Source organism: Aquarana catesbeiana, linkage group LG13 (genome assembly GCF_042186555.1).
Source record: "Aquarana catesbeiana isolate 2022-GZ linkage group LG13, ASM4218655v1, whole genome shotgun sequence".
Classification (NCBI taxonomy): domain Eukaryota; kingdom Metazoa; phylum Chordata; class Amphibia; order Anura; family Ranidae; genus Aquarana; species Aquarana catesbeiana.
Genome location: NC_133336.1, coordinates 68083878 through 68098261, shown reverse-complemented (window position 1 = coordinate 68098261; position 14384 = coordinate 68083878). Strand labels below are relative to the sequence as shown.

Below are 14384 nucleotides of genomic sequence, written 5' to 3'. Positions count from 1 at the left end.
GTGCTAGAGTGAGTGTACTATAGTTTTTGGTCTCTGCCTAACAGAGACAAAAAGTGAGTATATGCGCTGTCTGCTTAAAAGAAACTGTGATTGTTTAGCAGAGTCTGCCCAGTGTGCTCTGGTGCTGCTCATGCTGTCTTTACACTGGTCTAGTAGATATGGAATGTGCTGGAAACCATGCAGACGAGAGCATGATTATCAATAAAGCCCTAGCCAATTAGCAGGGGCGCTGTCCTAAGGCAAGCTGGGTGACTGTATATTTGATGAGCACATGGGCCCTGGGTCTTCAACATTGAAACAGAAACCCAGGGTTCTCCTGAGAGCTGACTGAGGGAGGATGTCCATGGATCCTGTCTGGTATCATGGAGGAAGGTGACCTGTGACCAGGGCCTTGTGAGTACAGACCCCCCCTAAAGGGATCCTAGAGACTGGTGCTGTTAAATCCCTCTCTGGATGCTAGAAGTCAGCCTAATGGCCTACCCTATCCCCCCTTCAGTCTATTATGAATGCTGCTGCTAGACTAATACACCTCACTAATCGATCCGTGACTGCTGCTCCTCTTTGCCAATCCCTTCACTGGCTTCCCCTACCCCACCGTATAAAATTCAGAATGCCAACCACAACATACAAGGCCATCCACGACATCGCCCCCAGCTACATCACCAACCTCATCTGCAGATATCGCCCATATCGTCCCCTCCGCTCCTCCCAGGTCCTCCTGCTCTCTAGCTCCCTTGTTACCTCCTTTCATGCTGGTCTTCAGGACTTTTCCAGAGCCTCTCCCATCTCCTGGAACTACCTGCCCCAGTATATCCGATCAGCCCCTAACCTGTCCACCTTTAGGAGATCCCTGAAAACTCACTTATTCAGGGAAGCCTATCCCACACCCACCTAACAACTGTCCCCGAGCCACCCCCATCAAATCATTCTCTGCATTAATTACCTTTTGTACCACAACCCTCTCCCTTTAGAATGTAAGCTCTACGAGCAAAGTCCTCCTGTACCTTCTGTATTGAACTGTACTGTAATTGTGCTGCCCCCCTCTACATTGTAAAGAGCTGTGTAAACTGTTGGCGCTATATAAATCGTGTATAATAATAATGTTGGGTGTAAGCTAAAGGGGACACTGGCTGGAGTCTTTAAGACGCAAGGTCCATTAAATTCCTTCTACTAAAAAGAAACTTTGCTCTATTCTGTACCGTCTGCTATACAGTTCTAACGAGAAAGCTGTCCTTGCACGTGAATAGTTTAAATTTGGAGTATCCTACTAAATCCCTTCCACTACCCAAGATCTCCAAACAAAAACAAAAAAACACCACATCCCCTAGACTGGTTATTGGAGACAACCAGCAGAGGAGTGTGAGCACCTGGCTGTGAGAAAAGTCCCTGTGCCTAGCTGCAGAATAAATAGCAGGAGACCCGGGCAAAATTACCAAGCAGCTCCTGCGGGTGTAGCGCTACATAGTATAAGTAAGGTTAGTACACACTATACCATTAAAAACTGCCATTATATTTTATTAACTAGAGTTTTAAAAACATTTTATTTAACTCATGGAGTGATGAGGCAACGTCTGATATACAGCACTTCATATATGCCACGGTCTGCAGCTGATTGGCAGAGCAGTATCAATGCAAGAGTACAAATATAAAAAGGCAGACTTCAATAAAATGCAAGTTAGATTTGCTTCCTTGGCTTCCTTCAAAAAGATAAGCAGCTTTAATGATCAGGTCCTCTGCAAAGCTCCTGCTGCCTGGCACCCTTCCAGCCCTGAGCTCCCCTCCAAAGCATACTGGCAAGTTGGAAAATACAGACTTCTACAAGCCTGGCTTCTTCAATCAGCATGCTGAAGAGTGGAGCTCAGGGACTGGAAGCATTCCAGGCATTGGATACTCCGCAAATGAATTTTTAAAGCAGCTTATTTACTAAAAAATACACCTCGTCAATGCAGGCCTGAAGCCTCTGTTTATAGCCCAACTATGGGATCATTCTAATAAAGTGCCAACAGAGACTTGGGTGGGATCACGGTCTCTAGTGTGGTCTGATGCCACTATACTGGTTACAGGTTTGATGAAGAACCCTCAACTAAGACCACTCAGAAAGCTATTCATTGTCCAGCTGCTTCAACTCAACTTTAGCTCAATGGTTTTGTAAGCTTGTTACCTGTTCAGCCTTTTCAAGCTGGCTGTTTCCTAAAGCTTCCTTCAGCTCTTCAATTTCTTTAGTCAATGCCTTGACAGCAACAAAAACAAGACAAATGGGAGACAAGACCACAACACTATGGAACACAGAACAAAATTGCATGCATGAAAGGTTTGTCACATGAGAATTTATGGTGACTTATTACAAATCAACAAAACTGACTGCGGTCCAGTCCCATATTGCTCTTAGCAGTTAATGTTGCCGATTACAAGGACCAAATGGTGATAAGCAAATTGATTTGGCAGTCAATATTTATGAGCCATGCATTAGACAGAAAATCAGTGAACAAATACTTAAGGGTGCTGCAATTAGAGAAGAGCGGGTTACTTTGATACATTTTATTTAGCTGTTGCCGCTAATTTCACCATAGGGTTTAAAAAACAATTTAGACACTGCTGTGTGACATGGCTTGTTTAGAAACAAATCCATGTGATCACCATAACTGTGTTAACATGGTGTTCAATGGCTTTTCAAATAAACAAAGCCGTTTGATGGCAACTGCAGGGCAATAACTTTTGACAAGAGGCAATTTTGGGCTTTCTTGATTGACAACATAAATGTCAATAATCCTGCAAAAGATATTTCTTGGTATGATAAATTGGTTTAATATATACATTTTTTTCACACAAAATCCACACAATTTTTACCTAAAACGAACACATTTTTGTATCAAAATGCTAATTGTGCAGGGTGAAAGTTATGGAAATCTTGTGTAAAAACACTTACAATTAGACTACTAATACCGTATATACTCGAGTATAAGTCGAGTTTTTCAGCACATTTTTTTGTGCTGAAAGTGCCCCCCTCGATTTATACTCGAGTCAAGCACTTTTCTGCAGCAAAAAAATTTCATTTTCCGAACAGACTTTGGGGCCCCGTATCTCAGGGCCACTTGGTGCTAGGAACCCCAAATTTGGTGTGCAAACCCAGTGGAACTGGTACCACAACATATCCTAGCACCAAGTGGCCCCAAGATATGGGGCCCCAAAGCCGGTTCGGAAAATGTCATTCTCTGCTACAGAAAAGTGCTTGACATTTTCTGAACCGATTTTTGGGGCCCTGTATCTCGGGGCCACTTGGTGCTATAAACCCCAGCTTTGGATATTTTATGGTGCTAGTTCCACTGGGTTTGCACACCAAATTTGGGGTTCTTAGCACTAAGTGGCCCCACGATACGGGGCCCCAAATTCGGTCAACTGTGTCCATCTGCAGCAATGTCATTTTGGGACCCTTTGGGTTCAGAGACCCCAAATTTTGGCTGCAGCTAGGGGGCATCTAGGAACCCTTAACTCTTGAGTTTGAAGTTCGGGGGACCTATGGCTGCAAATGGGCACAGTGAGGCATGCAAATGGGCACAGTGAGGATGCAAATGGGCATTGTTGACCCTCTTTTCCACTTACAGTAGCTGTGCATTTCTCACCCTCGTCTTATACTCGGGTCAATAAGTTTTTCCCATTTTTTTGTGGTAAATTAGGGCCTCGACTTATACTCGGAACGACTTATACTCGAGTATATACGGTACTTTAGACAAAAATAGATATTAGATATTAAAAGAAAATGTAATTGGATCAAAGCCTTTCTTTTAAAAAAAAATGGTCTAATGGAAAAGTTGGTCTGCTGAAAGCACAAAACAAAAAAATTTCACGCTGTTACTTTTTTTTCTTTGCTACAGGAGAGAATAATGTGTAATTACAGGTCAGACATTAAGAAACCTTATGTGTGTGCCTACATCGAACCTATCCACTTAAATCATGACACAGATAAACTAAACCTTTGTAATTTGCATAATTAGATGTGGTGTTATCAAGCAAGGCGCAAACCTAATGGAGGACCTATTGAGATTGGTCTATTAACCACTTCCGGGCCGTCCACCGTCGTTATATGTCGGTACTTTGAAGAGGAATATCATTGTTATAGCAGCAGCAGCTAGCTGCCATAACCCTGGTATCCTCTTCTTCAGCGGGCAGTCCGCTTCAAGATAAAAGTGGTCTCTGCGGGGATTCACCGCAAGATCACTTATATCGGCGCCCTGCCCCCTCCCACGCCGCACTCCGGTGCCCTCCACAGTGACGGAGGCAATCGGATCCTTCTTCTGGCCTGACATGGAGACGAGTGAGGGGAAGATGGCCCCCACTCGTCTCTATATCATTGCAGGGCGGAAAAGACGTCAAAACGTCACTTCCGCTCACAGCTCTTAAAGGGCCTTTTTTTTTTTTCATTTTTTAAAATGACAACATTTTTTTCTTTTTTTTTTAATTACATTTTAGTGTAAATATGAGATCTGAGGTCTTTTTTCACCCCAGATCTCATATTTAACCGCTTGCCAACCGGCTCACGCCGATATACGTCGGCAGAATGGCACGTACAGGCGGATTAACGTACCTGTACGTTGCCCTTTAAGAAGCAGTTTGCGGGCAGGCGCGCGTGCCCACCACGCCCTCCGTGAGTGTGATCGCGGGTCCCGCGGACTCGATGTCCGCAGGGATACCCACAATCGTTTCAAAGAGAGGAAGAACAGGGAAATGCTGATGTGAACAAGCATTCCCCATTCTGCCTAGTGACGAGGACACTGATCACAGCTCCCTGTAATCGGGAGTGGTTATCAGTGTCGTGTCACAAATAGCCAGGCCCCCCCCCCCCCCCCCACAGTTAGAATCACTCCCTAGGACACACTTAACCCCTACAACGCCACCTAGTGGTTAACCCCTTCACTGCCAGACACATTTACACAGAAATTAATGCATTTTTAATTGCACTTAATAATAAATAATAAAAATGCCATAAAACTATCCCCTATTTTTTAGACGCTATAACTTTTGCGCAAACCAACCGCTTATTGCGATTTTTTTGACCAAAAATACGTAGAAGAATACGTATTAGCCTAAACTGAGGGGAAAAAATGTTTTTTTATATATTTTTTGGGAGATATTTATTATAGCAAAAAGTCAAAAATAATGCATTCTTCTCAAAATTGTCGCTATTTTTTTGTTTATAGCGCAAAAAATAAAAACCGCAGAGGTGATCAAATACCACCAAAAGAAAGCTCTATTTGTGGGGAAAAAAGGACATCAATTTTGTTTGGGAGCAATGTCGCACGACCGCACAATTGGCAGTTAAAGCAACGCAGTGCCGAATTGCAAAAAGTGCTCTGGTCTTTGGGCAGCCAAATGGTCCGGGGCTTAAGTGGTAAAATGGTCCTGTCATGCTTTTTTTCTATTAAAGTGATGTTTACTTCTCTTGTAATAGGAATAAAAAGTGACACAATTTATTTTTATTTTTTTAAAAGAACAGTGTAAAAATAAAAAATAAAAGGAACATAAAAAAGAAAAAAATATATTTTTTTAAACGCTCCCAGTCCCGCCGAGCTCTCGTGCAGAAGCGAAGTAGCGACCGAATATGAAAACGGTGTTCAAACCACACATGTGAGGTATCATCGCGATCGGTAGAGCAAGAGCAATAATTCTAGCCCCAGACTTCCTCTGTAACTCAAAACATGCAACCTATAGAATTTTTTAAACATCGCCTATGGAGATTTTTAAGGGTAAACGTTTGACGCCATTCCACGGGCGGGCGCAATTTTGAAGTGTGACATGTTGGGGATCAATTTACTTGGCGTAACATTATCTTTCACAATATAAAAAAAAATTGGGCTAACATTACTGTTGCCTTGTTTAATTTGAAAAAGTGTATTTTTTCCAAAAAATGCACTTGCAAGACCACTGCGTAAATACAGTGTGACAGAAAGTATTGCAACGACTGCCATTTTATTCTCCAGGGTGTTAGAAAATATAAATATATATATATATATATATATATATATATATATATATATATATATATATATATATATATATATGTTTGAGGGTTCTAATTAATTTTCTAGAAAATAAAAACAGTTTTTAACTTGTAAACAACAAATCTCAGAAAGAGGGTCAGTCCTTAAGTGGTTAAAAGGTAGGTAGGCTGTTCACTTTGCAAGAAATTTTCCTTTATCTTAGTGAATGAGGTGTAGCTCTGCTGACTAATCTAACTAAATCATGTGCAAGCAAAAATACTCCTTTCCTTTCCCCACTTTCCTTGCACACGATTGTGTTCTATTGCAGGTGTCTCCACACATTCTAAGCAAAGGGCTAGATTACTGTCCTTCAGGCTTTAGAGGGGACAGACTGTGGCCAGAGGCCAGTGTAAACCATGCCCCATTATTGGTTTTAATGGGAGGAATTGTGACCCATTGCTGGTATCAGTGGAAGGAATGGTGCCCCATCATTGGTGTTAGTTGGAAAAATAGTACCCCATTGTTGGTATCGGTGTGTAGAATAGTGGCCCATTAATGGTGTTCGTGAGGAATGGTGGTTTATCATTGGTGTCATTTGGAGGAATAATGCCGAATCAATGGTGTAGTGGGAGACATGATGTCCCGTCATTGGTGTAATTTGGAGGAATGGTGGCCCGTCATTTGGAGGAATGGTGGCCCGTCATTTGGAGGAACGGTGGCCCGTCATTTGGAGGAACGGTGGCCCGTCATTTGGAGGAACGGTGGCCCGTCATTTGGAGGAACGGTGGCCCGTCATTTGGAGGAACGGTGGCCCGTCATTTGGAGGAACGGTGGCCCGTCATTTGGAGGAACGGTGGCCCGTCATTTGGAGGAATGGTGGCCCGTCATTTGAAGGAATGGTGGCCCTTAATTGGTGTCTTTGGAGGAATGGTGGCCCGTCATTTGGAGGAATGGTGGCCCGTCATTGGTGTCTTTGGAGGAATGGTGGCCTAAGGGCCTGATACAGGCAAGCAATGGGCCACATTCACAAATTTATGGGAAAATTCACCATGCAAAGTAAAAATAATCTTTTAAATAGCCTGTTTCCTTTCGAAAATAAGCGCCATACTGTCTAAATAAAGGCTGCAATCCTATTCCATGTGTAATCTTGCAATGGTTTTGAAATTTGCACCCATAAGCAAAGACCGCTGAATGTAACATATCTGCACGAAGTTTAGTGATACACTTGAGACGTGCATTGTACTTAAAACGTTGACATATATATTAAAAAAAAAAAAAAGTATGGGGCCTGTGCCATATTAGCAGAAAACCACTGAAAATATCCAAGGCAAGCTACATTCTCACACCAAATCTGTCCCAATAAAACGTAACACTAGCCCCCTAACAGATATTCTTATATTGTACCTTGCTTGATGAATGCTAGCATGCGAATACATGAAAAGGATTGAATGCTCACAATTACAACGGCCTTCACCAAATTTCTGTTCAATGGTAATAAACTAGAAGGATTAATATTAAAGTAGGTACCTGTACAGTCTTTCCCTCTTTATCAGCCCGTAACTGCTCTGCTTGAAGCAGATCTTCTACAGACCTGATCTTGCCATCCTTTTCATGGATGCTAAAACAGAAATGGTTCGTGTTAAATTTAGCAAGTTATTTTTTTATTTTTAAATATATTCAAATGGTTTTACTGCTAGGCCACAGTAACTGTTACCCAGATCAAGACTGAAATTTAGTTGCTGGTAAATCAAGTATTCTGACCTCTAAATGATACGTATGACACCCTTATTAGGAGTAAGGATTTCCTTTCCTCTATGGGGCTACATTATTTGATGAGGATAAAGGCCATCTAAAGCCAACATTTTTGTGTGTAGTTTTGGATAGAGTGGTTATGGGTTAGAACCACTATAATTTTTTTATTGTGTATGTGTCCTGTTGTTGAGCTTCACTCTATTCGTTTTGGGTAGCACTCTCACCGAGACAGAACGAAAATCTAAAATGTGATGGTTGTCATCGGAACAAGAACCTCGCCTCCCAGCATAGCAGACCCCTTAAAGGGTCAGCGGCAGCCGACACCACGGGGTTAAAGAGGAGCTCCAGTCTGGGTAAAAAAAAAAAAAATAAGTCAGCAGCTAGGCAAAAAATGCTGTAGCTGCTGACTTTTAATATAAGGACACCTACTTGTCCAGGGATGCAGTGATGTCGGCACCCCAAGCCAATTCTTCAATTGGTTTCGGGTGCAGGCACTGGCATCTTCACTAACGGAAACACAGCAAGTTGTTTTTTTACAAAAGGATGTTCCGGTTTTTAATCCCTGCCTTGCAGGGAAACTAAAAATGGCACATCCCTACTTAAAGGACAGAGCTCTGTGTTTACATTCACAGAGCTCTGTCCTGTCATCCTCTTTCACCGATCAGCGGGTCCTAGCCATTGGCTGGGACCCGCTGATCGGCTTGTGCTGTGACTAATCAGAGAGGCGGGCGTGTGCACACCCTACCCAGAAGAGCTGGATCATGTATTAAGATACGTGATCCAGTGCAGGAGAGCCGCTCTGCTGCCATACTCTAAAGTGGTCGGCAAGCGGTTAAATAATACATTTATAAAGTGCTGACTCTAACATTCTTGGTTGAGCTATGATATTTCTGTCATAAATTAGCATTGTCTGAAATTAACTCTGCAGGCCTCAGAGATCACGTACTCAGAAATATATACTGAACACGGACACTTACACATTCTTTAGATCTTCTACAACCGATGACAGGGCTACCTAAAAAGGAAAAAATACAAACCATTATTACAAAGGTATAAAATAACCAGCACATGCTTGATGTGCAGCGGAGGGGCCTACAACTTCTTCAAATGAAACCATTACCTGGTCATTATGCCGAGCCTTTAGATTCTGCACATCCATTCTTAAAGATGCATTTTCATCTCTCAGCAACTAAAACATAAAAAAATTTTTAATAAAATGAATGATAACAGTACCAAAGAAACTAGTATGCCTTAGCGACCCACCTACAGATACTTGAACATAAGGTTCAGGTAATGCACAAGTCTGACATACATGAGGTTTTTAAGAGACACTTGCTGCTACAGTATGAGCTTGGATAAACACAAAAGGCACCAATAAACAGTATCTAAACCCAAAAACAGAATATATATACACATACATATACATTGTATATGTATATATTATATTGCAGCTTACCAGTCATTAGATGTGGTGTCTACATTTTTTTCTTAAGACTTTTTATTCCCTTTTATCTCACTTAGCAGCATTGTCACCTTAGGACAGAACCATAGAACCCCCCCCCCCCCCCCATATAACATTTGGGAGAGGTGTTCTGTAGTCCACAGAGATAGCTAGGAATATTTCTAATTGGCAACAGTCAGCATAGGGTACATTAAATAATCAACCTGCAAGGCCTTTTTTTTTATTTTTTGACAATATATATGATAAAATGCTTTCAATAGCATGGTTAACAGGCCAAAAAATTTCATTGCAGGATTTACGTACACTTTAATGTGATAATGTTCTTTGGGCGAGTGGCAGTACTTATCGTTTTAAAGTATTGTGCAGCATTTCCTTTTTGACCACCTGGCTACTCCATTACACCCAGCTGAAAATAAATTATTGAGGGGATTCTACTACCTTTCTAGGTCAGAAAGAACTGGTTAATTGCTATGGGCGTGAACAGTGTGCTTTCCTCTCAATGTTAAATGATCAAGAAAAATTCTTTACCCTCAATTCTTCTTCTCTGTTTGCAACCTGTATCAGTCCACTCTCCAAAAGTTCCTCGATCGTTTTGATCTTCTCATCTTTCTCCTGAATACTAAAAAATAGCAACAAAGCATTTTGAAAACATTAATTTCTGTACAAAATGAATCCTCTGCGTTTTTGCTCTAGATATAGTGGTGGCATATGTGGAAAGACTGGGACTAAAATGTAACCGTGATTTACAGAGCACTCAAGCCCTAAGTAAAATAGAACACTAATCAGTTACTGCTCATGTACAATACAATGACATGTTGGGGTCTAGTCAGTTTTCCTCTCCTAATGTGGTACAGGTTTTTAAAGAACTCCATTATCTGAGGGTGAGGGGAGAGATCTCAAGCCCTGAAACCCAGCTTTAAGGTGCAAGTCTCAAAGTTCCACTGTCTTGTCTCTGAGGACAGTTCAACAACTATAGGAACCGCAACAAATTCTGGCCGGCTGCAGAACATCATGTAGTTGGTGAATGAGAGCTTGTGCCTCTTGTACAGCAAGAGAGAAGCAGCCATCAGTAACCCTTTATGGATCACTCCCTTGCAGTGGCGAAGGGGCTTGTGTAATGCAGTGAAGCTATGCCATGTAGGCTTAACCAAGAGGGACAGGGCATAGCGGAGAATTCTGACAGAACATAATCCACTGGAGAAGGAAATAGCAACCCACTCCAGTATCCTTTCCAAGAAAACCTCATGAACAGAAACAAAAGGCTAAAAGATAGGACACCAGAAGATGAGCCCCCCAGACTGGAAGGTGTCCAATGTGCTACTGGGGAAGCGCGGAGGGCAATTACAAGTAACTCCAGAACTAATGAATTGGCTGGGCCAAAGCTGCATGGACTCTCAGCTGTGGATGGTAGGAGTGAAAGGAAAGTCCAATGCTGTAAAGAATAATAATGAATAGGAACCTGGAATGTAGGATCAATGAATCGGGGTACACTGGATGTGGTCAAACATGAGTTGGCAAGATTGAACATGGATATCTTGGGAATTAGTATACTAAAATGGACTGGAATGGGCAAATTCAACTCAGATGACTAATATATCTACTACTGTGAACAAGAATCTATCGGAAGAAATGGTGTAGCCCTCCTAGTTAACAAAAAAGTGAGGAAAGCAGTATTGGGGTACACTACCAAAAACCATAGGATGATCTTAGTCCGTAATCCAAGGCAAACCACTCAACATCACAATAATCCAAGTTCATGCACCAACCTCTGATGCTGAAGAAGCTGACGTTGACATCTTTTAGAAGTAACTCCAAGAAAAGATATCCTTCTCATAATGGGAGATTGGAATGCTAAAGTAGGAAGTCAAAGCATATCTGGAATAAGAGGTAAATATGGCCTTGGAGTACAAAATTAAGCAGAACAAATGCTAATAGAGTTTGCCAAGAGAACACACTGGTAATAACAAACACTCTCTTCCAACAACCAAAGAAGCAACTCTACACATGGACTTTACCTGATGGTCAATACAGAAATTAATCGATTATATCCCCTGCAGCCAAAGATGGAGAAGCTCTATACAGTCAGTCAAAACAAGACCTGGAGCGGACTGTGTTTCAGAACATGAGCTTCTTATGGCATAATTTAGGCTTAAATTGAAGAAAGTGGGAAACACTAGTAGACATTTCAGATACTAGTATTCACAAGGGATCTAAATCGGATCCCTATGAATAATCAGTGGAGGTTACAAACAGATTTAAAAGATTAGATCTGAGGGAGAGAGTGCCTGGGGAACTATGGAAGGAAGTGGGTAACATCGTACAAGACGCAGCAATGAAAACCTTGCCAAAGAAGGAGAAATGCAAGAAAGCAAAGTGGCTATCTGATGAGGCTATACAAATAGCTGAAAAACAATGGCAGGCAAAAGGCAATGGAGAAAGAGGAAAATATACCCAACTGAATGCAAACTTCCAGAGGATAGCAAGGAGAGATAAAAAGACCCTCTTAAACAATCAATGCAAAGAATTAGAGGAAAACAACAGAATGGGAAAGACTAGAGAGCTTTTCAAGAAAATTGGAGATATCAAAGGGAAAGTTCCATGCAAAAATGGGCACGATAATAGAGAAAGGACCTGACAGATGCAGAAGAGATAAAGAAAAGATGGTAAGAATACACAGAAGACTATACAAGAATGATCCGAATGTCCCATATAACCACGATGATGCAGTCGGTGATCTTGAACTGGATATCCTGAAGAGTGAAGTTAAATGGGCCTTAGAAAGTATTGCTAATAACAAAGCTAGCGGAAGTGATGGAATCCCAGCTGAGTTATTTAAAATCCAAAAAGATGATGCTGTTTAAGTGCTGCACTCAACATGCCAACAAATTTGGAAAACTCAACAATGGCCACAGGACTGGAAGAGGTCCGTTTACATTCCGATACCAAAGAAGGGCAACGCCAAAGACCGTTCAAACTACCGTACAATCGCACTCATCTCACGCTAGCAAGGTTATGCTGAAAATTCTACAATCTAGGCTTCAGCAGCATGTGAACCAAGAGCTACCACAAGTACAAGCTGGATTTCGAAGAGGCAAACAAACTAGAGATCAAATTGCTAACATTCACTGGATCATGGAGAAAAGGGAGTTCCAGAAGAATGTCTACTTCTGCTTTATTTACTACAGTAAAGCCTTCGATTGTGTGGATCACAGCAAGATGTGGCAAATACTGAAAAAAATGAGAACACCAGTCAACCTCACCTGTCTTCAGAAAAACCTGTATGCAAGTCAAGAAGCAACAGTTAGAACAGGACATGGAACAACTGACTGATTCAAAATTGAGAAAGGAGTGCGGCAAGGATGCATATTGAATTTGTCACTCTACTTATATAACTTATATGCATAGTACATCATGCAAAATGTCAGGATCGCCGAAACTGGAATTAAGATAGCAGGGGAAAAAGAACAACCTGAGATATGCAGACGATACCACACTAATGGCAGAAAGTGAAGAAGAACTAAAGAGTCTCTTAATGAAGATAAAACAGCAGAGCGCAAAAGCTAGCCTGAAATTGAACATTACGAAAATGAAAATCATGGCAACCGGTCCCATCTCTCCTTGGCAAACAGAAGGAGAAGAAATGGAAACAGGGACAGATTTCATCTTGCTAGGTTTCAAGATCACGGCAGACGGTGACTGTAGCCATGAAATTATGAGACGCTTGCTTCTTGGGAGCAAAGAAATGGCAAACCTAGACAACATTATAAAAAGCAGAGACATCACCCTACCGAATAAGTGCCATATAGTCATGGCTATGGTATTCCCGGTAGTAACCTATGGCTGTTAAAGCTGAACCATAAGGAAGGCTGAATGCCGAAGAATTTATGCTTTTGAACTATGGTGTTGAAAGTCCCTTGAACGTCAAGAAGATCAAACCAGTCACTGGAAAGACAGATCCTGAAGCTGAAAATCTGAGTACTTTGTTTACCTAATGTGAAGAGAGGAGTCATTGGAAAGACCCTGATGCTGGGAAACACAGAAGGAAAAAGAGAAGAGAACGACAGAAAAAAAGATGGATAGATAGCATCATCGAAACAATGAACATGGAGTTAAGCGAGCTCCAGGAGGCAGTGGAGGACAGAAAAGCCTGGAGCGCTATGGTCCATGAGGTCACAAAGAGTCGGACACGACTGAACAACAACCTGCTTGGAATATAAAGAAAGAAGGAATGCAATTAAAACAGCTGATTTAACAGATATGGAGGCACCACTAGGAGTACATGCTTAGGCAAAAAGAAAGATCAACATACTCAATATTGCTTCATATATTTCTGTAAATTGTCACTTCAAATACATTTATTTCAAATTCACAAGTGAATTAAGAAACCCCAAAAATTACCTATTCTCCATCTGTCCAATTAATTCTTTGTTTGTCTAAAAAAAAAAAAAAAAAAAAATGATACATTCTGAATAATTTCAATTATGTCATAGAGGCCACAAAAACCACTGAAGGATATATATATATATATTTTTTTTTACCTGATCCAGTAACTGTTCCTGCAGTTTCTGTACTTGTACCTGTAATTCATTATTTAGACTTTGTAGTGTCTGAAGGAAAAAAATAAAATAAAATATGATGATTACTGAAGAAAAAAATTAAAGCGTCAATCCAATAAAATGTTACAGGTGATATCGGGTGGGCTGAGTCACCCATTGACTTTTTATTTTTCTTGGAGGCTTCAAAAGTGAGATCTCTATGCCACAGTTCATGGATTTGTTCCCACTCATCATTAAAGTGATAATAAAGTCCTCTTGTTTTTTTCTTTAATAACAAACATGGTGTAACGGTTTTGAACAGAGCAGCCACGATCCTCCTTTTCTCGGATCCCTTGCCGCCGCCGCTCCTGGCCCCTCCCTCTTGCTCCCACAGCAAACAGCTTGCTATGGGGGCACCCGAGCCGACCCACTGCTCTGTGTCCAATTAGACACGGAGCCGTGGCTCGGCCCTGCCCCCTTCTCCCCTCATTGGCTCACTGATTATGATTGACAGCAACAGGAGCCAGAGGGGCCCGTTGCTGTTTCTCAGCCAATCAGGAGGGAGAGTCCGGACGGCCGAGGCTTTCGTGTAACATTGCTGGATTGAGATGGGGCTCAGGTAAGTATTAGGGGGCTGATGCACACAGAAGGGGTTTTATT

General features: G+C 41.6%; 1 protein-coding gene across 14 annotated transcripts in view; it reads right to left on the bottom strand.

Annotated features, from left to right (window-relative positions):
- The window catches only part of KTN1 (kinectin 1), a 199892-nt gene that overhangs the window by 52062 nt on the left and 133446 nt on the right, over positions 1-14384 (bottom strand). For 11 of the 14 annotated variants that reach the window (XM_073610590.1, XM_073610597.1, XM_073610596.1 and 8 more), the window contains exons 21-27: positions 13728-13796; positions 13588-13622; positions 9718-9808; positions 8848-8916; positions 8705-8742; positions 7503-7593; positions 2162-2230 (exon numbers count right to left, since the gene is read on the bottom strand). In XM_073610590.1, coding sequence (XP_073466691.1) covers positions 2162-2230; positions 7503-7593; positions 8705-8742; positions 8848-8916; positions 9718-9808; positions 13588-13622; positions 13728-13796 — 462 coding nt within the window. The remainder of the gene's footprint in view (positions 1-2161; positions 2231-7502; positions 7594-8704; positions 8743-8847; positions 8917-9717; positions 9809-13587; positions 13623-13727; positions 13797-14384) is intronic. The other 3 variants (XM_073610595.1, XM_073610602.1, XM_073610604.1) reach the window with 1 other exon arrangement.